At 38.9% G+C, this 27,159-nt stretch overlaps 1 protein-coding gene across 21 annotated transcripts in view; it reads right to left on the bottom strand.

The window, feature by feature from the left end:
- The window catches only part of afdna (afadin, adherens junction formation factor a), a 112,280-nt gene that overhangs the window by 18,627 nt on the left and 66,494 nt on the right, over positions 1–27,159 (bottom strand). For 13 of the 21 annotated variants that reach the window (XM_084091542.1, XM_084091551.1, XM_084091553.1 and 10 more), the window contains 18 exons: positions 25,965–26,034; positions 25,771–25,877; positions 24,191–24,246; positions 22,899–23,104; positions 20,805–20,825; positions 19,865–20,010; positions 19,240–19,334; positions 18,341–18,606; positions 16,070–16,213; positions 15,474–15,672; positions 15,049–15,152; positions 13,233–13,313; positions 4,208–4,273; positions 3,893–3,966; positions 2,842–2,960; positions 1,871–2,062; positions 1,697–1,785; positions 297–482 (listed from right to left, as the gene is read on the bottom strand). In XM_084091542.1, the coding sequence (XP_083947668.1) occupies positions 297–482; positions 1,697–1,785; positions 1,871–2,062; positions 2,842–2,960; positions 3,893–3,966; positions 4,208–4,273; positions 13,233–13,313; positions 15,049–15,152; positions 15,474–15,672; positions 16,070–16,213; positions 18,341–18,606; positions 19,240–19,334; positions 19,865–20,010; positions 20,805–20,825; positions 22,899–23,104; positions 24,191–24,246; positions 25,771–25,877; positions 25,965–26,034 (2,221 nt within the window). The remainder of the gene's footprint in view (positions 1–296; positions 483–1,696; positions 1,786–1,870; positions 2,063–2,841; positions 2,961–3,892; positions 3,967–4,207; positions 4,274–13,232; positions 13,314–15,048; positions 15,153–15,473; positions 15,673–16,069; positions 16,214–18,340; positions 18,607–19,239; positions 19,335–19,864; positions 20,011–20,804; positions 20,826–22,898; positions 23,105–24,190; positions 24,247–25,770; positions 25,878–25,964; positions 26,035–27,159) is intronic. The other 8 variants (XM_084091538.1, XM_084091543.1, XM_084091547.1 and 5 more) reach the window with 1 other exon arrangement.

Here is a 27,159-nt window from a genome sequence, read left to right as displayed (position 1 = left end):
GCTGAATAAAAGTACTAATTTCTTTAAAAAAAAATCTTAAGTCTAAATTTTGAATGGTAGTGTGCATTATAACAATAAAAAAATATGCAAAATAAACATAAAAACATAAATGGACACAAAATGTACATAACATTTTACTGCAGAATGCCAAAATAATAGTAGCTCTCATACAAATAGTTGTATCTAATGTACAGTGCTGTTTGAAAAATACTGTGACACTGCCAATGTCGTGATATTACTGTGTCACCAGGACATCATGCAGAACTATTATGCATTCTCTTCCTAAAAAGGCTAACCTGCATAGCCATGCTGTTGTTAGAGTGGTTATCCATAGGGGGAAGAGGCTCCGGTTCGTTGTTTTGCCAGGGCTGGCCAGGGCCCATCCTGTCCTGAGATTTGGAGGCTGGGAAGGTGAAATACTCCCTTGGGTATGTCTGAGTGGGGATCGGATAAGCCTCTGGACGGGGTGGAGAGGGCTCCTCCTGTTGGACAAACAGGGTAAAGACAGATTAGACTGAGCTGTGAGTGTAAACTCCCTTTCCATAACTTTTTAGTGCAGCGTTATTGGTTATAATTCATCTAAAATGGAAACTAGTGTGAGAGTAAGCATGTATGTGTATAAATCAGAGGAATGTGAATAAAAGAGTGATTAGCCAATCAGATGGTGATTACAGACATGATTAGGATTAATTACAAGAGCAACACAACAATCAGCCATGAATCATGTTTCTATTAGGCCTCTATTAGCCTGTGGTTTCAGAGACAAAAAAATTATTCTGGTGTGTGTTTGGATTGGAGATTTTCTGGTTATTCAATTAAAACCAGAGACTTCACATGAAAACGACACACCCGCATTACAACACATTTCCGCATGAACTATTCTGATGTACTTCTGAATATAAGGGAGTAACTACCTAAAAAAACTACCTAAACTACACTAACTACATATTTAAGCGGCATGTCATTAGCTCAGCTGCTTACGTAATAGTTTCGTTTCTCTAGTAATAATGAGTCATTTTTCCATTTAACTGTGTAGTGTGACAAAACTCTAGGATTCATTTTCAGGTTGGTCCAAAAAGTTAAATGCAAATAGTCACTCAAAAATGTTCCCAGATGTCCAGTGTAGCAAATTTACATAATTTTTGTAGCAAACTTTTTAGTCAGACACTGCTATTTTTAATAGTTTTCATTTAAAAAATTGATTCAGATATACAAAGTTGCTGTATTGTCCCATTAAACAACTTAAATATGATTGAAGTAGCCACTTTTACTTAGTAAGTTACTAAATGACTTACTAGGGATAGGAATTGTATGGAATTTAATATTGACTCTTAATGATTCTTTAATGTGTATGTGTTTGATTCACTAACCAGCTCATAACAGTCATTTGCTTGTGAATTGGTTAAACTACACTAGTCATGCTGTATGTTTTGGATTCACTTAAAAAAAAAAAAAGTTCATAAGAATCATTTGTTTGGGAATTAGTTAAACTTCACTGTTCATGCTGTACATTTTTGATTCGCTAAAAAGAACCATCTCATAAGACTCATTCATCCGGGAATCAGTTGGACAACACAGTTCACACAGCCAACAGCAGTGTTGCAAACACTCTTGATTCACTGGGGAAAAAGAGCTCATGGCACACACGTGCAACATTCATCTTAGAGGTGCCGATGATTGTGTCTGCCCTACTCACATCAGGGCAGAGGTTTCCCGTTGAGACTGACGTGATCTTTCCTGGGGCTCCTGGGTAAACAGGCTTCCCACCTGGACTCTGAGCCTGGTCTTCAGGAGGTAAACAGTAGACATAAATATAATGTCAACACTTAAAATAAGCACATATGACAAGTCTTTGAAGTGGCACACTTACTAGCCACATTTGGGCTGGAGCGGTGGTCTGCACGATTCTTCAACAACCTGTCCTCCTTCTTTGGTTCAGGATAGGTGTCCCACGTGCCCTGGGGGCTCTCAGGAGAGCCATTCTGCACTGAGTTGTTATAGAGCTCAAAGCCCTCACTCTTTGGTCTTAGCTTTCCCTTGTCTCCACGTCCACGGTCTGATGCTGCAGAGATGAAAGACAGGTTTGAAAGAGACAAAACTCAGCACTGAGAATGTGCCCATCTCTTTGTAATGGGGGAATTCACCCACAACACACTAAATCAGAAACACTACCAGACACGCGTCGAAAGCATTTAGATTTAATGCATCACTTGAACCATTTTGTGTGTGACTGGGAACGCTGCGGGTGCCAGATCCACCACATTTCCACCTCTTTAAGGAATTAGTCACATGCACGCTGGGCAGCAGCTGCTGATATTTTTAAGCAGGATACTGAAGCTCCCACACACAAGCCTTTACACAAGCTTTAAAGAGGCCATATTATGCTATTGTAAAAGTTTGTTTTTGGGGTCTACTATAATAGGTTTTCATGCTTGAATGGGTTAGGGGTTAAAATGGGATTTATTTTTTTCATATTTTACACTGTTGCAGGACCTGACCTGACCCAGTCTGTCACTCTGTTAAATTCCGGTCTCTATGAATTGTCACGCCCCCTTCCCATAACTGCACATGCCTTTGGGCGGGAATTATTTAGATGAGGAATACTGTCACATGCCAGTTCCCAAAAGAAAACTCACTAAAATCGAGGCGTTTCAGGGAGTTCAGAAACAGCGCTTACTGATATAGAGAATAACTCCCTGTAGAATGGACTTTGTAACTTTGCAGACCTTTTTCATGCTCAAACATCAACATTACACACTAAAGAAAGTTGAAAATGTAAAAAAGCATAATAGGTCCTCTTTAAATAAATATTCACGCTGCAGTTGTGCGTTGTGTGCTTACCGCGGGACATCATGGGGGACGGCTGGCTGAGGAGCGTGGCCAGCCCGTGGTAAATGGCTCCCTGTTTGGCCACCTCAAGTGTTACAACCGAGCCGGTTCGTGTCATCAATTCCGCCGCCCTACAAGACAGAGACATCTTATGAGTAAAACACATAAAACAGCAGACTATGTGAATTTCATGACCAAAGCATTCATGTGCAATCCCACAATCTCATGAGAGCTTATTTCAAGAGACTAATCTCTTAGAATGTCTGTTTGGATTTGTTGTCAGCTAACTGTAAGCAAATGCCTCAAAGAGATGGACACTGGAACGAATACCAAAGGCAACTCAAGTTGTGTCCATTCACAACTGTTTTGAGCCATATGCTTCTCATTTAACTCAAATCCGCAGATTTAAGAGTTGCATCAATTCCACCGTATCTCAAAACTACATGCAAGACACAAACACAATTTTTTGGACAAAAACAAAAAATGTATGCCATTTTGACTTTGCAAACACAAAAGGTGCTTTGTACTGCACAACTTAATGTCTTTAAATGTTGAACTAAGTTCAAGTTAAATCCAGGATAATTACATGACAAACCTCAGTGTCAGAAATGAACTTCTCATTAAAGCCCAATATTCTCTTTTTACTTTAATGAGTGCATATTTGTGTAAACACATAAAAATGTCATTCTTCATGCAAAGTCATCCTAATAATGAGACTTTCCTCTTTCAGATAAAGTTAAATCAACAAAAAAACATAGGACCTTATTGAACTGTTCAATTTCAGGGGCATTTTTGCCTGAGCACCCCATCAATTGCTCTAAAAACATGAGACATCATATATTATTCTTCCATCACTTAATTGTGTGTATAAAGACACAGTCCTTGCTTGTGATGTGATGTAATAAAATGGTTTTAGCATGCAATCCTCCTGTTTATTTCACTGAGAAGCTCATCTTCTCTGATGTAGCCGGATATTACATGCTTTACCTGTAAGTCCATTTCAAATTTTTTAAATCCCATTCTACAGACATCATTATTAATGGTCTGAATGCTCCAGAATTACCTCTCCTGAGAGAGACCGACAAGACTTCGTCCATCCACGCTGAGCAACTGATCTCCGGCAGTCAGACGCCCATCCTGAAGAAAAACATTCAAAAACAAGACAGTCAAGCAAAGTTTGATTTTTACAGATTTTACAGTTTAATACTTAACAGTGCAATTAATTATAATAGTAGTAGTGTAATATTAATGATAATAATTGCGAGAAATAACACTAGCAATGCTAGCTACTAGTGGTTTCAGAAGAAATGAGGTCACAGCATCTGCTTTTGCCTATAAAGAACATAACATTAAAACATAAAAATATAAATAAACTCACCATGTCTGCCGCACCTCCTTTGACAACAGACTTGATGTAAATACCAAGTTTGTCTTGCCCGGCACCCTAAAAAACAAAGAGCAAAACTTTTTATTAGCACTATGAGAAAGATCTAAATGTCATTAACAGGCTCCAGAAGTTCCACTGCGGAAACCGCTGGACGAAGAAACCAGGCGTTCATTCACGAAAGACTATAAATCTGGAGCCAGCAGTGAAGACATTCACATAAATAAACTCATTCATGAATTCAGACCAGATCTGGGCTAGGTTTTGTTCAAACTAGCCATGTTTAACCCTCTCTGAGTACTTCACCCAATATGCGGGGTCAGAAGTCATCATCTGACAGGGGCCAGCTGGCTGCTGGACTGTGCAACCATTGAGATATCAGCTCGACCCTAAATGCCAATGCATGCTACAGAAATAATGCTCAAAATAAAACCTAGTAATTAACTTCAGGATAAAACAATGCATTCATTGAAGCACTTCCTGTACTCTTGAAATGGTAACACCGCACAAGCTTTAACACTCAGTCATAACATTTCTATCACGTAATGCTCCATAACTGGAGTTAAATGGTCTTTTCAAGGCTTTAAGCTGACTGAGCACCAGTGATATGAGCTTTAAAGGGGTTTGCTTAAGGACTGCGGTTTCAAGTTAGCAACATTTGTTTTTTTCCGATGGCTGGATTTGCTATTTGAGCAAGAAAGTACCCAAAAACCCCTGGCTGCTGCCAGCGGTTCTATTTTAGGGAGATCATGCTAAAATTTAACTACAAAAAATAAGATGTCTGTATTAAATTCCTAACTCTCACAGCTGTTTTCTCATACAGAAACCCACTTGACAAACTAATAACAGAAAAGTCTGACCACAGCAAATTGTCTACAAGAATATTACACAGCACAACCATTTTCAACATTAAATGATTCTTGAGCAGCAGATCAGCATATCAGCATATTAGAATGATTTCTGAAGGATCATGTGACACTGAGATCTGGAGTAATGATGCTGAAAATTCAGCTTTGACATCATAGGAATAAATTGCAAGTTAAACATTGTGCTAAAATAGCTGTGCTGCTTCTGTTAAGTGGTTAAAGGAAAGAACTGCTCCTTTAAAAAAAAAAAAAGAAAAAAAAAAGTGCTTTATATCAACATAATGTCTCTGCTTTAGTAGCCTGATATGAACTCTTTCAAAAGTACAATATTTACATCTAAATTCCAGGGCCAGACCTCCTCCAATGTCCATGCCATACTCCAAAAGATGATTTCATGGTCATAAACCCTTTTCTAAATGCCACACCACCCAAGTCTACAACATTCCCTCCATGCTGGCTGAGCACACCGACTCTGCTTTTCTCCATGGTTTCAGCACTATATATGAAAAACCCATGCTGATCAATACAGGACTGCCACGAGTTATGAGTGCAACGTCTACATTTACCATACAATCATGCTGTTGTACAGTATGTTGCTTTTAGCCTCTTTGAAAAGATTCAGACCCCACAAAATATCACATTAAATCACAATCTACCTTATGCAGGAACACTTAACCTGGGCCTGTTGTGGCTGTCCAATGGATTGAGATGTATATTGGGTCCATACTGGTGAAGCTACAGCTACTAGGTGTTAAAACTAATAGTTTTCAAATAGTTTCATTAGATAAATATGATATATTCCTTCCTTCAAATCTACAACCTACCAGACTGGTTTCCTCATTTTCAGAGGTTTTGGTTATCACTTGATTAGATTGGTATGTGCACCACATTGCTCATAAGCACTAAAAACCTAAACAAAGCTGACCAGAAGCAATGGATCGGGAAACCCAGTAACAAAATCTGCCTGGGAAACAGCGACGTCTTTTATTCTGCCCTCTAAAATAAAGCCAATGTTAGCCACAGACCCCCATAACCCACTCACATTACACTGGCATAAACACACCCTACAATTCTACACCCGGAACATGAACACCACACAAATATCACCCAGAACATTCATGACTTAACCACAAATATAAGAAAAATATGAATCAACATGCACTGTGTGCTAACAGGCCCAAAAAATGACTGAGGTCATGCCAGTTATAAAGCAGTCGGCCAAAGAGAATTTTAACAATGAAAATATTTTTTGTGCAGTCTGAAAAAGTGAAACAACACAAACTTCCAAAGAAAAATCTGCTGCATTAAATCAAGAATGGGTAATCAAATAAAGATTGATGAGTCATTTGCATAAAAATCACATAAGGAAAATAGAATAACCACACAGAAATGAGGGATTATAATAATATAACTAAAACTTAATAAAAAATTTCTGTTAATTGAAATAAAATAATATAAAACAATATATATAAAAACTTTAACTTATTTTATGTCAGCTAGTTGCCAAGGGAAATTTTAATTTAATTTTAATTTAGTTTAAATTGATGCATAAAAAAAAAACAGAAATAAAAATAAATGAAAACTGACAAAAAACTAAATGACTAAAACCTTAAAATAAAGATTAAAGCAGAAAAATAGGAATAAAAATGTTCAAAATATTAATAAAACCCATAATAGTATCTCAATTATAATAAAATAACACTGCCAATAACACCATCAAATAGCTACAAAGCTGTGAGATCAAGTGATAAAATGATGGAAACAGTAATGGAGAAAATACGCAAAGCGATGTCATAAATCATCTTATGGTGAAGATGAATAAAAACAACCTACCGCTATGTGCTCTGCCTTAGTATAGCACAAGTAACTTCGTTCCTGTATGTTGTGGGGGTGATATGATATGATCCTGGACAATGGCTCCTCCTCATAGGGAGTACACACAACAACAGGATGGGGGTTTTCCAAAGCATCAGAGGGAATACAAACCAACTGTTGGAAAACTACTTGAAACTGTAGTATACACAAGCTACAACATACTGATGATTAGGGCAACAAATCAGCAAAATACACTGCTAGGAGGGAAAGAATGCTAAGGAAGCAATTTAATGGTAACAACAATTAAACAGAAATTCTGCATATGCCATTTTACAAGGGGCATCAAAGCCTGCAACACATTAGAAACTGTGTGCATATTATCAACAAGTAAGAAAGCTGAAACACAGATATGCCAATGTTGTGCATGTGAGCAGCTTCTCATCTGCTGTAAGGTCTCAACTTGTCTGAGTCCTGAGAGAGATAAATGTCAGCTGGCAAAGCTTTCTGATTAGACTTTGAAAGTACGTATTACGCTGTGATGAGAAACAACCGTTCAAAAACCAGTCTCTCCACATTAAAGAGGGAACCTGCGGTGAGAGACACATGAGAAGCCCTAAGGTTGAGTTCTGAGGCGGAGGCGGTTTCCACGCAGTCTGAACACGACTGATGCTGGAGTCTCGTGCAGGCCCAGCGGGAGAGAAACTGAGCTGACCTTTCCTCAGGAAACTTGCGTTAAACTTGCTTTGATCAAAGCTGGAAAACCTGGCACGCAGAACATGAAATGGAGTACGGTCTATAAAAGCCACTGATAAAAAACAGATGCATGTTAACAAGAGAACTAATAGCTACTGTTTTTAAAACAAGGGGTGAGGAGATACTGGCACAGAGTTCATTACTGTTCGACAGAAGGCTAAAACAAGTCTCTGTTCTTCTAGACTGTAAACCTCAGCAACAGAAGAGCGTGTTTGAAATGTTTATGGAGAATATTGTCAACTAATTTACTGAGCTCTCTTCCGAAGTTTTGCTCTTGTGACAACAACAAAAAGTCATTAGAAGAGTACTCAAAACATACTCTATGCAAGTACACAAGTACAAAACCTAATTTAACATGTTAATTCATAACAAAACTTTTCTCTTTTAGCATAAGATATCTTTCATCGGCACTTTCTCATTAAGGTTAATAACATTTAAATGAAGTTTAAATGACTCATTAAGGTTAGTTAAATTTAATGAAAGGAAGTAGAAATGAAAAGAACTGAAATTTATATAACTTTCAAAACAAACTTTGAATGCTGAAGGTTTATAGGTTTATATCTGAAGGTGTATAGACTTTGATAGCATGATAGAATAATGATAGCATGACAGAATAATAGAACGATAGATGGGTACAAAAAAATGACAAACAAACGACAAACAAAGAGAACAAAAGATAGACAGAATGACAGATTGATCATATTTAATTAACTTTTGCTCACTGTCCAATCAGAATTAAGAGGTCAGCTGTTACTCACAGCAACACAGAACCACGCCAGTTCAACACCCTTGCATAAGTGTGTAAGTTGCCGAGCGTGTGGTGTGAGATTTTATTCTAGGCGTGGTTGTTTATGCGCTCATATTTCAGCTCAAAGAAAATGATAATGTCTGTGCAGCTAGTAGACATCTCAGCATATCCAAATGTGAGCATGATCTCATGTTGTGAAGAATATTTTACAGGTGCTAAATCCCTTGTAAGCAAAAACAGAAACTGTTATTCACAGCAGCAGGTTATTTGTTTTTCTTAGTGTGTCAGAAGGTAAAGGTCAGTAAACTTGGGAATGAACTGAGTCTGTTTGCTTGGGGCCCAGCATTGGCAACAAGAACTTCACACACAACGATATACCACAAAAAGACTGTTCAAGCACATATTTACCCCGCAACCGGTTGTCTGGCGTAGTCGGCATGCAAAATTATGCTTGCATTTTCAGTGCAGACATTAGACATTAACAGGAAAGTGTTGAAGTCTGAAGGTGTTCACTGATAACAGTACTTGGAGCAGATGCTCAAACCACAGAATTCCAGCTTCCTTTGATGGTCCTAAAACCCCATGCAACAAGCAAACAAAGTCTACAGCTTCTTGGTCCCACCCTGACGCTTCCTGTCTACGGAAAAGCTTCCCAAACCTGCCTTTGCAAATACATTTGTAACAGAAGTAGAACTGAACTTCAGTACTCAGTACTCGCGCCCCCATATAAAGGCGTACTATCTAGCCACCGTACCCCAAACACACAGCTTCCTGTTCAAGGTTTACGGTTGTGGATGTGATTGGCAAATCGAAGTCCTCAGGGAGCTACACGTGTAGACATAAATGGCCGAGTGTAATTTGTTAACAGCCCCAGGGAGTCAAGGCAGTGCCTGACCTCTGACAGAGATGGCGGAGTCCACGGTGCACTAGAAAAACAGAAAATGCATCTATTCACTGAAACTTGACCAATCACCATCATTTCCTGCCCCAATTAATCACCCACAACAAACACAGCACGCTGGGGAAAAAAGCAGCCGGGACAGTACTTCGCTCCTGAACGTAGCAGGTCCTTATTGTCACGTCTAGACAGATGGAAGACAGATGGACTGCTGAGGCTGATGGCTAATGGTGGGTGCAAAATATCATGACTAACTCAAGAGGCTTTCAATAATGAGCTGCTTTCAGCCGACGGTCTTCATCACGTCTGAGTGGCTCTAATGATCTGCAGACTCCTGGGCTACTTGCTTCAGTTAAGAAAGACCAAACAAAGAAGTCTGTCTTCCTTCATAGTCCTCTGGTGGTGCGTTTAGAAGACAACTCAGTTTTTGGACACAAAGGAAACATCTCTCCTCCAAATATTTTGCTGTAAAGGGACAGAATTATGTCCAAGACATGAGTCATAGCTTAATAGAGGGTTCGGTTTTTTACGTGCAAGCTTGACATCCTTTTCTTCAAACATAAGAATGTCCTGAAGTTTTACTAACTAACAACTTGTTATCTCATGTACTGAAATAGTTCCTTCCTGGACAACACATCTGTAAACTTTTAAATGGAAGATAGTGTTGCAATGGGACCCTACTCTTTCCTTCTGCTTTCTCTGTCAAAGCATGAAATGTCACGAACGTGATTATCTTGATGAACGCAAACTGACAGTTTGAAGCATCTCTAGTTGGACAATTCTAGGGGTTTCTGGTTTTATTTTGCCCAAGGACTTAAGCAAACTAGTTCTTGAGGTGTGGTCTGCACCCACACCTTTCAAAAGATCCCACCCCTAGCCACTAGAAAGTGCACACGATCCTAAATCCCTAGAAGACATAGTCAAAGAGTGTTTTCATGGTCATGTCTTCTTTTGAATCCGGGATCCAAAATAAAGTGTAATTTTGGTACATTTCCGGAGTGGGTAGTCACATTGGTTTCACTTTATATCAGTTCAGATTAGTAAAAGATTAGGAGACATAACATTCGAGAAAACTCCATGTTGGGCTCACATTCTGTTCTCCACTCTCAGAGTCCTCAGGAAATCCAGGCTCACGTATGGGAGTCACACATCCTTCCATTGTTGTCATACATGAGATCAAGAAGCCCACAGAGAAGGAAGTCAGTGAGCTATTGTGCACCAAATCAAGTACACAAAGCGAAAATTGAGATTCGCTTTTAGAAGTTGGGTTCTGCAATAAAACAGAAAAAAACGATCCTGGAGGCATTGATTCTTGTGGCAAAAACTTATGTTGGCGCTATAGCAGAATCTATGGGAAATTGGGAAAATGTCAGGTAGGGAGTCGCACATCCTTCCATTGTTGTCATACATGAGATCAAGAAGCCCACCGAGAAAGAAGTCAGTGAGCTAATGTGCTACAATCAAGTACACAAACAAACAAAACATTTATTTTTGCTTTGAGAAGTTGGGTTCTGCAATAAAACAGAAGGCCGATCCCGGCTTTGATTCTTGTAGCAACAACTTATTTTGGCGCCGAAGCAGAAATCATGTGAAAGTAAGAAAATGTCAGGTAAGCACTCAACAGTGTAAAGTATGGAGGTCAGGATTTCCCTTGTTCTTTCCCCTGAAACTCAACACCATCCCAAAAGAGCTGTTATGGCACAAACATCTGCAGCCTAAGAAAATCGAGCCCTGTGACGTAACGTGGCCATCCAGCTGGACCAACCCTGGATTGTTTGCAACAAATGATGATGAGTCACTAATACCGGGATACATATTGGGGAACTCAATGTTCAGAGCTTGCAAACATTACCCCTGTGACCCTGATTACAAGATACCGCTGTGTGCACAACCACGCACATCTAAGGTAGAAAATGTACAGTACAGTACAAAGTTATCTCAAACGAACACAGAATGAAATTGAGATATGCGTTTTGCTAAACTTTATCTGTAAATTCGTGCTTGCATTTGTTTTTGTGCCTAAACTAATATAGTTTTAAATGTGTGGAGAGAGCCAATAGAGAAAATGGACCACCTGTACAATGTTCATGTGCATGTTTGTGCAGTCTGGTCGCATGACTCTGTTTACATTGGCAAAACATTGCTTTCTTACACTTGATAACAGTCGCCGGAATTGATGTGTGCAAGTGTGCATGTCCTTGTCAGGCATTTATATAACTGATTCAAGACATCAACAGATCTCAATTTTACAATAATCTGATAGCTTTAATGTTTTATAATAAGGTGCTATACAATGGCATTAGCAATAGCTGGTATGAAATTATAAAAATAAAATAAAACTGTATTTTTACACCATTTATTAATCTTGGTTAATGTTAAATTCCACCCTGACGGCAAACTATAAACAAACTAAATTCACTGTGATGTCTTTTTAGCACACTATTAATCTCTTAGCGTTTACTTTCTTACTCTCCCACATAAAAAGAAAAAGAAAAAGACACACGCTCTATGTCAAGTGGTTTCTTACCGGCTCCTTCCTCCCGACCACAGAGAACCACATGGTACTGCGCTCCTCTTCGGGGTCAAAGCCAAACTGAGGAAAATCAACTAATAGCAGTCCAGGAAAACTTATCCAACTCTTTCAAAGCAGGCAGGACTACTGAGGAGCGACTCCTGGGCTACATGTTAAAAACCATATGCAAATATCTGAAGCCAGAGTAGGAAATACCACATCCAGACTGTTATGCAAGAGAAACTCCCACAACTCACTAACAGTTAGGTGAAGTTAACTCAGCTTCCAGCTGCGACCCAGCAAGCTTCACACCGGGACAAACCGTCTGTCCTATTTAGATCCACCCCTTTGTCCCAGAGCGTGCCTTACACCCCTTATTATTCACTCCTCCTTTCCTTCTCCTCCCATTTTTCACTCCTTCCCTCCCTTCTTTTCCTCCATTCTACCTCTACCAAACTTCATGCTTCCTCAGAGACACTAAGAGATGAAAATAGAAGCAGTAAAGGGGAGGTTTTGCTATGAAAATAAACAGTTCCTGAGAGCCCCCTTCTCCAGCCTCTACACCTCCCCTGAACCTGACGCACATCTGGTGGGGAAAAAAGGTTCTTCTGTCCACCAAAGTGGTGAAACACAGGCTACTGAACTGCAACTGTCTGTTCCATTAAACCCACCAAGAATAATCCAAATCTGAAACAAAACGTTTACTTGCGCAGTAACTGGTTCATTTTCTAACTGCGTATATCAGCCATTACTAGTATGAGTTTAAAGTATAAACAAAACCCTAACATGCAATGTTGACTGTTGTTGTTCAAAACTAATCTTATTTTCTATGCTGACGAGAGTAACTGGAAGAAACATGCCAAAACATTGAATATTTTAGCACTTAAACTGTGCTATAAACTCTAACATAAACGATTGCATTTTGTGAAAGGTGTGAAGACCCAAAAGGCATTTCCTTCTGCTGAAAACAGCAGACTAGAACAGCGCTCTGTTCGACACGGAAAAAGAAATGATTTGCTTATGACTTCTTTTTAAATTTGAATGTTTCAGAAGCACACAGACCAGTTTGTGACAAACAAACCAAGTGTATCCTCTCAAAAGCACATGCCTGTTTGGATGTCTGTTATGACCTGAGCTTGGTAAACTATGCCATACCATTACTGCCCACTCAGATTATAGCAGCTACCAACAGCAGAGACCAAAATGGTTATAGCAGCTACCAAGATCAGGAACCAAAATGGTTCCTCATAAACTCTGAGTTAAAACTGTACACTTTAACTGCATCAATGTGCTATTGGATCGATATCTATGCCAAAACCAAATGCCCAATCTGCTACAGCACTCAGACCCCTGCAAGAAGCGCACAGAAATTGAAAGTGGGTCAATATTATACACCCCCAAAAAGAAAAAGAAAAATTGTCTCTGACCTTGGCTGCCACAATACTGAGGCCCATCCCATTGTGTTTCTTCAAAGTCACAGTCACAATTTCCGGTTCCTTCCGCATTGGCTGTGGAGAGAGAAGACAGGTGAGTTTACTTGTGAAAAATACTGTATCTTCAGCTTTAGGTCCAAACTGCTTCTGGGAGCTGCGTCTGGTGGCTGTTCCTAGAGCAAACTGAGCTAAGATGAGGAGGAGGAGGGAGAATTAGGGAGGTTCTGCCACTGCTGGTTCTCAGAGCACAGCCGACCGCAGAGCGAAACGGCGGGCTCTGGAGACGAGTCAAGAATGAAAGCCACATGCGTCGGCTCCAGAGTGCATCAGGCCTCAGTGGGCTCGCATACGCACAGGCCGGGCCTGGGAGAAAGAGACCAGATTCCCATAGAGGAACGGTGCCACAGACTCTCCTTTAGCGAGCCCCACTGCGTAAATGCTGCACATGGCATGCATTTATTGAACAGGGAACTTCAGCTATGTTGCCCATCCACATTTTTAAAAACAGCTTGCGGGGTGGGGGCAGAATTGGTTTAATTGGTTGGGTAAAAAAGAAAAGAAAAATCCCTGCAAGCAAAAGGCAAGAGGGCAAATAGCTTTGCTAAAGCATGCTCTCTTCAAAAAGATTTTCCGGGACAGCATGTTTTCAAAATGTCTCGAAAAAAAGTATATTTGTAAGTCATTTTACTTCTATAATGAAAGAACATACAATGTGGAAAAATGGAAAAGGTAATATTATTTTTAATAATAATAATGTGGACTTATCTTGAAAAGGATACTGTAAATATATAAACAAACAAACTATGGGCAGGAGTTTTGAAAGCCAGCTACAAGCTATCAGCTACAACAGTCGCCTAAAACAGTGTCTGAATACCTATTTTGTTATTGGTGAACATTTTGTTTGGGCCAAGATAATGTCATGATTATAAACAATCTTTTATCTTTAAAATAATGTGTGCTGAATAATGCACAATAAGACCAGGAATGGCAAACAAGGTCAATTTTGATTTCACATGTACAATGTGTGAGTTTTACGGTAAGCATCGGTCCTGGGACGGCTGTAAGAAAGGGATGTGGGAGTGGGTGGGTTGGTCTGGCACACAACCAAGCTGCGTTCATAAGATTTCTGTGTGGTATTTAAACGTGCTCCGAGCCCCAGCTCGGTCTGCTGTGGGGCGGACCAACATTATGTAAAAAAAATTAATAATAATGATGACATTATGACATGTAAAAAAAAAAAAAAATCCACTTACGTAAAAACTCGAGAGACAGTAGAAGCAGACTAATTACAGGGGAAGAGCAGCAATTAAGAGCTTTGCGTGTTCAGGGTGAGGAGAAGGATATTATTTACAGCCAGTCCTTGGGACTATGGTCAAATATTGCCCTCTGTGGTGTAACTGGTGTTAGCTGGAATCTAAGAAAGTGTTAGTCTGACAGAACACACACTAGCAACCGATATCTATCTATCTATCTATCTATCTATCTATCTATCTATCTATCTATCTGTCTGTCTGTCTGTCTGTCTGTCTGTCTGTCTGTACCTACCACCCATCCATAAATCCATCCATCCATCCATCCATCCATCCATCCATCCATCCATCCATCCATCCATCCATCCATCCATCCATCCATCCATCCATCCATCCATCTATCTATCTGTCTGTCTGTACCTACCACCCATCCATCCATCCATCCATCCATCCATCTATCTATCTATCTATCTATCTATCTATCTATCTATCTATCTATCTATCTATCTATCTATCTATCTATCTATCTATCTATCTATCCAAATGGCATTATAACTTACCAGTTCTGACGTGTCAGCTGAGAAATGACTGTCGCAATCAGCTCCTTCGAAATAAATGGTCCAAGTTCCCGGAGAGCGTGGGTGAGGGGTCAATCTACAGAAACCTGGAGGAGAACAAGCGGATCAGAACATATCCACCAAATGTAAAACTTGAAATCCACTGGTCTCTCACTGTCTTCGTCAGACACCTGTAAAAACACACATGCACTCTCTCGAAAAAACAAATACTGATAGGAATGGCAGCAAACAGACTTTTCTACAGGACCTTAACAAACCACATTCCACTGGCATTGCGTCAGCCTTAAACAAATAACCGCAACAAACTCTGATTCACCATCCACCTGATACTAATTGTGCACACCACAATTGACATCAAACACTCTGAAACTCGTTTAGAGTGGCAGCAGTCTGAGTATCATCTGTACCTCTCTGGCAAAGCGGATCTAGGAACTCTTGGAATCCATTGGGAATGTTCCGCACCACATCGCATGAGTAGCCGTCCTCAGGCAGTAGGAAAGGCAGCTGGAGGTCAGGGTCCTCTTCCAGCTGTACTTCCCGCCCATCACTTCGGGCCAGTTCGTCTGCAGTGTTCTCGGCCACAGCCACCACATGATCGATCAGCTCCTGTGGGCATGAAGGGGTCAATGATCAGGATGTTAGATCATGAAGAACTCTAGCGAAACTTGACATGCTGCTGTTCTCCGCCATTCAGTGATGTGTATCTTTGTAGAGTTTTGGAAAAATACGGTGCGTTTAATTTGGTCTGGGAGAAGTTCCAGAATGGCTCAAATCAATTACAGCACATTTTACAGTATGAGTGTGATATTGCTTTTTAGAGTATGAGTGTGACATGAGTGTGATATTTCAATCAAACAAAAAGGTAATTTTATGAGAAACTTTGAGGATGAAGGAAATGAGCAGAGCTACTGTGAAAGTGCAGCACACCTGTTTCGATTTATCTCAAAAAGGACACATGTCATCAGAGCAGGACTACACAGCCCAAATGAGACAGTTCACTTACAGGAGGAATGTAGGGTTCATCGGGAGCACAGTGGTAGTTGCTCAGCAGAGCGTTGAGCTGCAAAGAGTTGAGCTTGAAGCAGGTGTTGTTGATGTTCTGCACGTCTTGCATGGAGTACTTGTCCATGGTGAGGAGGGTCGTTGCCTTGAGAGAAAGAAGGTCAGTTATGATCAAGTTTATTAGGACTTTTAAAACTTTCAGGTCAAGTACAACCTACGTTCAAACCAGAACATCATAGTCACTTATATATGAAGCAGGTGTATATATTATATATAATATATTAATATATTTAATTATATATATTTATTTATAATTAAAATAAAACATTAAAAGATATTTAAATAAAAAATAAATAATAATAATCTGTATTTTTAGTATTGTAAATTGTCTCGGCATACCACTGGTGGTACGTTAACCACACTTTAAAAAACATTGAGGGCGATACAATCATATTTATAAGTTTGCACTAAATTTGCACAAAAAAAACACTATTTGTCACTTGACAGCAATGTCACATTAAAAACAGTACTTTTATGATATTGTGATTGAATTAAAATATTTGTACTTGTAAAAAAAAAAAAATCCACTGTCACACTGTAAGAGAATTCAAGTGAACTTTTTTTAAAATCTGGTGACGAAAAACTGTTAAAAACATAATACATACAATCTACACTTTCTCTTATACATTCTTATACATCTAAAATCTTGACGTTGGGAAGTTGCCAATGTTAATTATCAACTACCCCAATACTGGAACACAAAATATTAGTGAAAGCATGAACAGGCAACACAACCTAAGGTCACATTTTGAAAAATTACACATTATGTTCCTCCATCTTATAAAAACAATCATTATATACACACAACAGACTAAGCCATAAGAAAGCAGCTCAAGGGGTTATAATCCTGTTGTGCATGTACATGCATGTTTTGCTGACGTTGTGGGGGTAAATGTTTCCAAAAGAATAGAAAGAGCTCTTTATGTGGATGAGCCCACAAGAAAAAAAGGTTAATAAATGGGGCAAATCATGTCTCGATTGTGTTTTAGGATTGGGTTTAGCAGTTGTTCCCAAACTGGGGTATAAGATGTGACAGAGGGGGTACACAAACAAAATGACGAGTTAGCCGTTCATTTAATTCATCTTTTGCGGTCAAAGCTGACTGCATCCACACAAGCACCGTGCATATGATAGGTTGTGTGCAGAGTATGCCGTCTTAGAAAATCACGTTACATTACTGCCCTTCTCGACAATTAGCATTACTAGCATGAAGAACAAATATAGACACAGAAAGTGCAGAGATCGATTCAAGACTCAAACTCTCTTCCATATAGAAATACACCCTGTGTGAGTTCTTGTTTTTAATGTTGATCATATATTATACGAATGCAATTCCCGAATATCCACACAACTGCAAATGTGACACTGATTTTATACAACAGTTCGACCAACAAAAAGGTAATACTAAGTGATGTACATTTTAAACAGTATTGTCAATGTATCTTTTGCTCTATTTTGCAACAAACCGATAGTTCCAATGAAAGCCACAGCAGAACTGTCGTGCATCTCCAATGCCATCCACATTATTTATGAATATAACATTATTCATCGTTATTGAACGAAACTGCGGCTTTGAAAAAATTGGGAGAGTCAATGAATACTGTATTCATTGACTCTCCCAATTCAGCCACTGAATAAATACAGAATGAATACAGAATACAGTTCATAAATACAGTCAGCCACTTGCTTCATTACTGAGTGAATTAATTAATCGATGACTCACTCATTAAGACAGTGATTGTTAGTTTAATTTGCTAAGTATCACTTTGTTTTTATCATCATTTCATATTTCTCTATTGAACATTTTCATTTAAAAATGACATTGTAATTGCATTCATGCCATCTCTGAGCGGCATTAAACTGTATAAATACATCTAGATGCAGCTTGGGTACACCACTCTACAAAATTTGGGAACCACTGGTCTAAAGAAATGCAATTTATGAAAATGTTGTCAAATATAGTTTTTAAAAAAAATCACTAATAAAAATGGAAATATTTGGACCAGATAAAGACAAAATGTGCCTGTAATGGTTTAGGTATGGGACGGGTGTAGTAAACATAACTAGTTTAACCTCTAACTTATAATAGCTAATTAAAAAATAAATAAATAAATAAAAATGCAACTCTACAGAAGGTTTTGATAAGTATAAGTATGACAGTATATATATATATACATACATACGTATATATATATATATTTGCGTGTTTTACCTGGACTATGCGGCTGAGGTGACAGTCTGCAGCCAGCTCCAGTCCCTGTTTCTCAGCCCAGGCCTCGATATGGCTGAGCTGCTGGCGTAAGATGGCGCCCCAGTAGTGCGAGCACAGGCCCGAGTCGGCCTCCGTCACCAGCTTGTTAAAGAGCCACATATTGATGAAGTGGAAGAGCTGTGAGAACAGCTGGATGGTGAGGGCCGCGTTGACTCGGCACCGCCGCAGAAGTGACATGGCGCCCGTCAGCGTGTGCAGAACATCGTCTGTTTCAAAAGAGGAAAGTCAGGGGCTTTTTACTGTATGCAGCATAAACAGAAAAGGGACTATCATTCTTGTATTTATTTTATTTGCCATTAAAATGGTGCAATGTTAAGGAACTATCGCTATTAGCTGGGACAAATATTTATTAAATGCATGTTTTGTGTTTTTTTAAGTATTCAGGAACATGTGGGTGGTTCCTGATGTGGGTCGTCCCTTAAAAAACCGTTTTCTAGAGAACTGGAAGTGTTACTGTGTTGCTTAACATGTTGACATCGTTCTAGTCAAGTGGGCATGCTTGTCTATTTGCCAAAGACATTTTGGTGAAACAGATCCACTTGTCAAAAAACAAACAAAAAAACTATTTAGTGACCAAGATAACATAGAAATTAAGACGCAGTAAACTCCTGTAAAGGAAATGAAATATCACCGTTTTGGGAAGAGCACTTCTGCTGTTTAGTTTCAAAACCACCACTAGGTGGTCCCACAACTATTTCAATTCTCACTTCCAACTAAGACAAAATATTTGTGTCCTTTAAACACAGGTTAAGACCAACCTATCTGTTTATTTTCATACATCCCTGACAAAAAAAGCAACTGTTGTGCATCTGAAAAGGTGAGATTGGGTCTCTGCTCACCTATCTTGGGCCTCTGAGGGTTCTGTTCATCGGGATCTTCCAGGAAAGCTGGCATGTAGTTATTCAGATCCGACTGCAGGCAGTGCACCAGGTACCTGCAAGAACATACATTATTTATTGTCCATATATATCCACCAGCAAGGGCCTAAAGGAACTTCCTGTAGAATCCCACAGTAAATCTGAGACCTGGCCGCTTCACAAACCGCACAGCCCGCACAAAAGCACAGTTGTTTCAGCTGGTCATTCCAGTGCTTAAATGAAACGGAGGCCCTCAGACCGCATTGTTTTTGCTGAAAACCAGCCCCAGGACCGTAACTCTCTCTCATAAACCCAAACTACAGCTCAGCCAATACAAGCCAGACCCAGACAATTCCTTACATTCAGCACTTCCTGCCACCTGATAATGGTTACAGGAACACAGTATGAACAAGTTAAAATGTATTTTACAAACCGCTTTTGTAATTGACCATTGACCAAATGTTTTCATATGAAAATAGTGAAATGAAATAGTGCTGAAATTTATGTATAAATAAATTAGAATTTAATAAGTTTAATAAGCTCAATAGGTTTTTTGACAGAGCTAATATTTTTTTGAGCACTAATGCATGCGTGTGCAAGCACTAACTTGAAAGCCATCTGAACCAGGTGAGCGAGAACATCCTGTGCGTCTAGCGTGATGCGACTCAGATCCTTGTCCTGCTTGATGAAGTTCAACAGCTCCGAGGCGTTAGCCATCCAGAAGGCCAGAGCCCCGGCGATGTTCTTCTGTTTCTGTGCAACGACAGACGAACACAGAGATTACACACAGCTAAAAATGAACCAATCCAACAAACAAACAAAAAAGAAAAGAGTTACAGCCATGAGAAGCACTGAGTAGCACTCCCAGGATAGACATGTGCCTCTGTCCAACCCTCCCGGCCTCCAACAACCAGTCACCGCGTCCAGACAGAGTAGAAATCATTCATGTGTTAGAGTTAGCTCAAGCTAGGCAGGGCTGAATGGGAAGCGGCGATGACTGGTTGTTCTGGATCCCACATCCCTGCAACACAGAGAGGGGATACACACGGCCCGGATCCAACCGGACCCCTGCGTATACCCGCACACGTCTATCCCACATAATGACGACGACAGAAACACCCCCCCGCCCCACCATGACCCTACGTCATACTGGCCACAGGACGCATCCATAAGAACAATGACGTTAACCACAGACATGAAGTCAAATGAAAAGGAAATTAAAGTTTTCAAACAAAGCAAAAGAACATGGGGTAGTCTCTCATCCACACTGAAGTGCAGTAAGCAGAGGTCAAAAATGGAAGATGCCGCAATTAAAATGTTCAGAGTTTGTTTTTTAGTATCACATGGTCCAGGTTGAGTCATAATGAGGGGTTATAAACGATTGCGTCCAGCTGTAGGAGGAGGGATTACTTAGTCGGCTTGGGTTGTTTGCTTTCTGTTATGGGGGGATAAAAGAGGCATGGAAGACGGAGCGAAGCTGCCAAATAGAACAGAGAGACAGAGAGAGAGGAAGAATGAGACGCCTCCCTAGCAGTGCAAACTCCTACCTGATCACCTTCAGCAATCTCCTGTAGAGATAGTAGGTGTTGGGGGGGAGGAGGGGGAGACAGACATCCGACAGGACAGAGAGAGAGACTGTCAACAACAGCCATGGCATGGACAGAATTCACAGGCATGTAAACACAGACATACACGCGTTCACACAGAACAGGTCACAACATCATCTTGCACGCACTGCCGTACGGGACGTTCTGCCACGTAAGGCTTGACTCTATGTGGTGGGATCCGTCACAGTGTTAGGAACCAATTATCTAGAGCAATTTTACTCGCTTTTATAATTACTGTTGCATTGTAAGGACGCCTGCCCGTGCAACGGCTTGACTTGAGTTGATGCCAAGGATAACACTAGCTGGACGGCATAGATAAAAGATCTCAGGAAGGTTGCAGAAATGTTTATGTAGATACAGGGGAAAGTGTTTTTAAAAAAAGTTGCATGGGGTCATTCACACTACTGTACTAATATATATTTTTAAAGAATTGAATACTTTTATTCAGCAAGGATGCATTAAACTGATCAAAAATGACATTAAATACATGTATAATGCTTTTCTTTTGAACTTTGTATTCATCAAAGATTCCTGGAAAAAAAATGTATCACAGTTTCTACAAATACATTAAGCAGCACAGCTGTTTTTAACATTATATTAATAAGAAAAAGAACTAGGTGAAAAAATTAATTTTAGAAAATGTATGTAACAGTCATGTGTCCAGTTTACTCTCTGCTGTCTGCATCGACCTAAAACTGGTCTTTTTGTAATCTTTTTGGAGTATTAAAATCATGCAGTTATTGCAACCCGTTTGTGATATTTGGATATATCGTGCAGCACTAATTGCCTAGAAAAGTTACTCCAAATAAAAACATTCAAATTAGGAACATCCTAACGTCTTTCTATTTTAAAAACGGAGCACAGCTTTAAGACCAGGTATTAAAAAATTAATTCATTCTCTTTTTCTGACATTATGTTTGTCATCTTCTAAGGTTAAAAATGTGAAGCTTTTAAGATTTTGGATATCCCGAAAATACAGAAAAAGAATATCAACCTTTAAATGAATTATGATACTAATGCTGACTGAATCCGTTCATATAAATGACAGTCTGTCTCTCATTTTAGATGCTGAACCCCAAATAATGTCTGGAATATTTATTAAACTATATGCATTTAAATATTGCAGTAAGCCTATGAGATATATAGTTTGAACACCTGGGTGGGCCACTCAAAAAACTGCAGGCACTGACCAGAAAAAGAACATAAACAGAGAGCATGTGGACCTCATTTCTGAACTGTAAAGAGGCGTTCACAGTCATTTGTGGTGACTAAATGATGAAAGTGAACGTTGGCAATGCAATGAGTGCATGTGCAGCTGAGAAAAGTTTAACTTTATGCAAATGAGCAACAACGACTTCTTGATGTTACTGTGAATGATTTCACTGTTCTGTAGAATTGTCTCATTCAGTCTTGTCCATGATATGATGTATTATGCACTGCTGATAGATACACCACTGTTCAAAAATTTGGAGTCTGTAAGATTTTCTTTTTAATTAATTTAATATTTTTATTCAGCAAGGATGCATTAAATTGATTAAGTGACTGTAAATGTTACAAAAAAATCAGATAGATGCTGTTCTATTAACTTTCTATTTATCAAAGAATCCTGAAATTCTTTTTCTGTTTCCACAAAAATATTAAGCAGCACAACGGTTTTCAACATTGAGAATAATAAGAAATATTTCTTGCTGCTGTAAATATGGCTCATGAATCAGGTAAAACAAGGCACAGATATAAACACATACACACAGACATTCACATACAAACAAACACAGGGGAAACACTGAGTGCAGTATTTTAAGCACTGTTTGCTGAGGCAATGACCTGAATCGATGAAAGCAAAGTGAAACAAGCTTTAACGCTAAAACTACAAAAGCACGTATAATGTAACTCCACAGACAGATCTCTACATCAGAGCTACAGCGACATGTCCAAGTATTAATATTAAAGTTATAATATAATAAAGTTACACACAACTCCCATTGTAAAAAATAAAGTATCAGAAGATAAATAGTAAAAATTGCAGACACCCACCTGGATAACTCCTTCCATCATGCTCACCATCTTGTTGACAATGGCGATGACCTTGTGCGTGCGCTCGGACGGGCTGATGTCGGGCCGGTATTGGCTGGACATGACGTAGCGGCAGGTCATGTACAGCACGTAAGTGGGAGACAGCTTGAAGTGCACCGTTGAGCTGTTGGTGTAGTTAATGATGGCGGACAAGAAGGCATCTTCGGCTATGGGGGGGTAATGATGGTATAAAGGAAACAAAAAGAGTGTTAAATGGGATGGACCAAGAAGGAGAGAGCTAGATTTTAGCGTGCCCATTCATTTAAATGGCAGTTGCATGGCTGGTGCATGGTGATTATTATTTATTTTTTTGCCAGTCACCTGAGCCGTAAATGCCATGTTACTGATAACGCTATTATTATAACTTGCAGTGAAAAGCATGTGGAAAAAGCAACTGTAATATTTTATAATCCATTTCATTTTGTGACATTTCATTCAAGTGTATGTTGCTTGCGAAATATATTATGAGGATCCTGCTTTTAGTTAGCCCATAACATAACTTATGATAACACATAACATACATATAACAAATAATAACACATTACATATAACACGGATAACATAACATGACACATAACATTACATGTAACAAAACATAACCATAACATACAACACATATAACATAATACATATAACAACGTTTTAAACTCAGGTCTTTGTGATCTTATTTTGAGATGCTTTCAACAAAATAAATATGCAAATTGGAATGTATAAATGCAAACAAAACATATAGTGGGTGATTATTTACTTTTACTAATTTATTTTTTTTACATTTTATTTTGTGCATAGTAGAAGAACATCTCTGTCTCCTCGCATAACACTCACTCCTGCCACCTAGTAGCATGGATGGACAGTTATATATTATTATTTTTTAATGGACAGAATGATTTTTCCACAGAAAATTGATGTATTAAAATATAAATGATCTTGAACTAACTGAACACTGACAGAACGGGATTTTTAGCAGTCATCAATACTTTCCATCCATTGATCTATGATGCAGCTAACCATAAATGATTTCTATAATTAGCTTTCTGATTTGCTCTGTAATCAGCACAGCCAATGAAAGCACAGCTATAATGTGTCTGCAACACCCAGGAAAAGCTAATGGCAAAACATGTACAGAAACAAAAAGCCGCCATACACCAGACAAAACACACGATCCATGACCCAGTTAAGGTCAGAAGGCACAAACAGAAAGGAAAACAGCACAAATCAATCGGTTTTGCTTTGTAGATGGATGTGGTACTCACAGTTTTCCCTGAACTCAATGCTGGCCGGCAGTGTGAGCTCTGGGCCGTCCTGGGACCTGCAGGGAAAAAACTGTTGCTCGATGAACCAGTTAAGATAGGACAGATTGACACCACTGTCTACAGACGCCCACCGCTCCAGAGACCCCGCTCCTGTCCTGCCGTACAACATCCTGTCACAGATGTCAAACTGTGCTGTGCGTGTGTGTGTGAATGCGTGTTCTCATCTCCACTGGATTATTGATGATGAGACTGAAGCCAGGTGAGCGGCGGGCTCAGGTGTCTCAGGTTCAGACAGAGAGACAGGGTTAGGTTACATATAGAGACCTGTACCCGGCACCGACTCCATAGAGACCCTCACTGACTGATAGCTGACATGCACAAAACCTGCTGTTACTGAACAGAGAATGCAACTGACATGGCACTGTTTTCTGTGTCATACTCTAAATCTGGTTTTATTATATTTTCTGCGCAACTGCAGAGGAAAATCAGCAGAATTCTGAATGTATTTAAAGTAACATCACATCAAAATCACCCCAAAAAATGGCAATGGCCTTATTTTGCATAATTTAACATCAGAATAATAATGAATTATGCAAAAAAAAAAAAAAAAAAACCAAGGCTAGCAACATTTATTAAAGTAATTACAATAACAAAATAATGTGAATTAATAAACCAATATTTTAATTTGATTAATTTTACTATTAATAAAATAATAATGGTTATTATAAATATTACTACTTTCTGAATAAATGTCCCTGGACTTATTTTGTATAATTCATAGTTATTTGCAAAATTATTTGAATTATTTCCTCTCTCTTATGGAACATAATGGGCTTACACAACAAGATGATATTATTTTCATCTAAATATTTCAGAAAAAAATACTTGTGTGTAAGTGATCATAAGGACGTGGTAGTAATTTTAAAAAATGTGCAATTTTTTGCAAAATCTTATTTATTTTGGTCTGTTACCAAATTCTGATCCATTTTAACTTTTAAAACAACCTATGGACAATTTTTTGTTCAGACTTGGAACAAAATTCAAAAATTTTGAATTCAAGAACAAAATTTTGTTCATTATTGAGTGTGGTGCACAGCCTTACCCAGTCTTCACAAATCTGTAATACTAATACTAATATTAATAATAATAATAATACAAAAAATCTAAATTGTTAGGCTATTAGATAACTAGCTAGGCTAGGCTAGTGGTGTACTATCAAGCTTTAATAACATGACCACTTTGGGTGATATGACCAAAATCTTATAAGCAACCCACAGCAAAACAAATACTCTTTTTAGTACCATCAAGCATATCATACTTTTTATTTGGTCATTCATCCATGTTTCTTAATCGCTTCGCCCTGTGCTTTGAACTTATGCGAGACAACAGGTGGGAAATGTTCGCTTTCACTTTGTTTCACACAGACCACTCACTGACATAACGTGCGCGGCATCTGTATCATCGCGAAAATAATGCATTGCAACTTAAATTTAAATTAGGGATAGTTCAATTAGATGATAAGAATTTATTTTTTGTGAGACCTTTTAATTTTTCAGATTATTTTGCGGCCAAGTCCTTACCTTCCGTCAAGTTTGTTAAAGTCCTGCTGTTCTCCTCTGATCATGGGCTTCACCAGGCCTCTTTCACTGTTGTTTCCTGGACGTTCCATCTCCAGCTTCCCTGAACTCTGAAACAACCAAACATCCCATAAGAGATGCATCACACCACACACATATACATGCAGAGATCAAAATGAAGCAGGCAGATGTGACACCTTGCTTGTAGGGAGAGCAGAGCCACTATGAATGTCCCCGTGAAGGTCAAAGGTCGTCTCTGCGACACTTCTGGGATAGAGAAAGACAGACACAAAAAGAAGGGGGGGGTTAAAAGGAAAAAGCAATAATTTCAGCAGATGTCATGAAAGTAAACACTGCCCGTGGCCAAACAAACAGACCTGCACACGCTCTAAAACACACAATTACATTAAACCTGAGCTGAATGGAAAGTCAAACAACAGCAGCGGCACACAGCCTCACGAACACCCGGATACATGAGAGTGTGTGCGTATGTGTGTGTGTGAGCTCTGAAGGCAATCAATAACATGCCAACATTCTTACCAGGCTAAATGAATGAGCAGGAATCCTACAGACTAACGATACACCCACACAGTGTTTGAACGAAAATTATACAAACGAAAAGTACCGTTAAAAACAAGATTACAAGGCAGCAAACTGCTACCGTGTTCAACAGCTGTCAAACAGCTGTATCCAGCTCTCAGCTTTCAGATAGACATAGTATATCCAGGTATCATCTATACTGCAGCTTGGGTGTGGGCACTTCAAAAAGCTGCTTTATATATTAAACAACCATGTGGTTAATCCAGAGAATTAAATATTTTACAAATTAAAGGTACAGTACTTTTTTTGGAACTTGATGGATGCAAACCAAAAGATACGATTATTCTGATAATATATTAAGCCTGGCATCAGTGCGAAAACAGCTCCACATTATGTAACTCCAAACAGTACAAGTAATATTTAAAAAATGGATAGTTCTCATTCAAATCTCTGATAGTTGAGAGCAGAACTGATTTTGATCAGAAATTGATCTACTGCTGTAATAATAGTAAAGCAAAAATGTTCAAAGACAACCTAAAGTTGCAATGTGCAATGCTGTTTACAATACACAACATGAAGATCAAGATTTACAAAAAGAGATTTTTTTTTAAAGAAATTAATACTTTTAATCAGCAAGGATGCATAAAATTGATCAAAAGTGACAGTAAAGAAATGTATAATGTCACAAAAGATTTATTTTTCAAATAAATGCTCTTCTTTTGAAAAATGCTACATTTTCCACAACTGTTTTCAACATTGATAAGCACATTAGAATGATTTCTGAAGGATCATGTGACACTGAAGACTGGAGGAATGATGTTGAAAATTCAGCTTTGCATCACAGGAATAAAT

This window comes from Abramis brama (genome assembly GCF_963993115.1).
Source record: "Abramis brama genome assembly, chromosome: 18".
Lineage (NCBI taxonomy): Eukaryota > Metazoa > Chordata > Actinopteri > Cypriniformes > Leuciscidae > Abramis > Abramis brama.
Note: the sequence above shows the minus strand (reverse complement) of the source record. Positions and strands in the feature narration are given on the sequence as shown.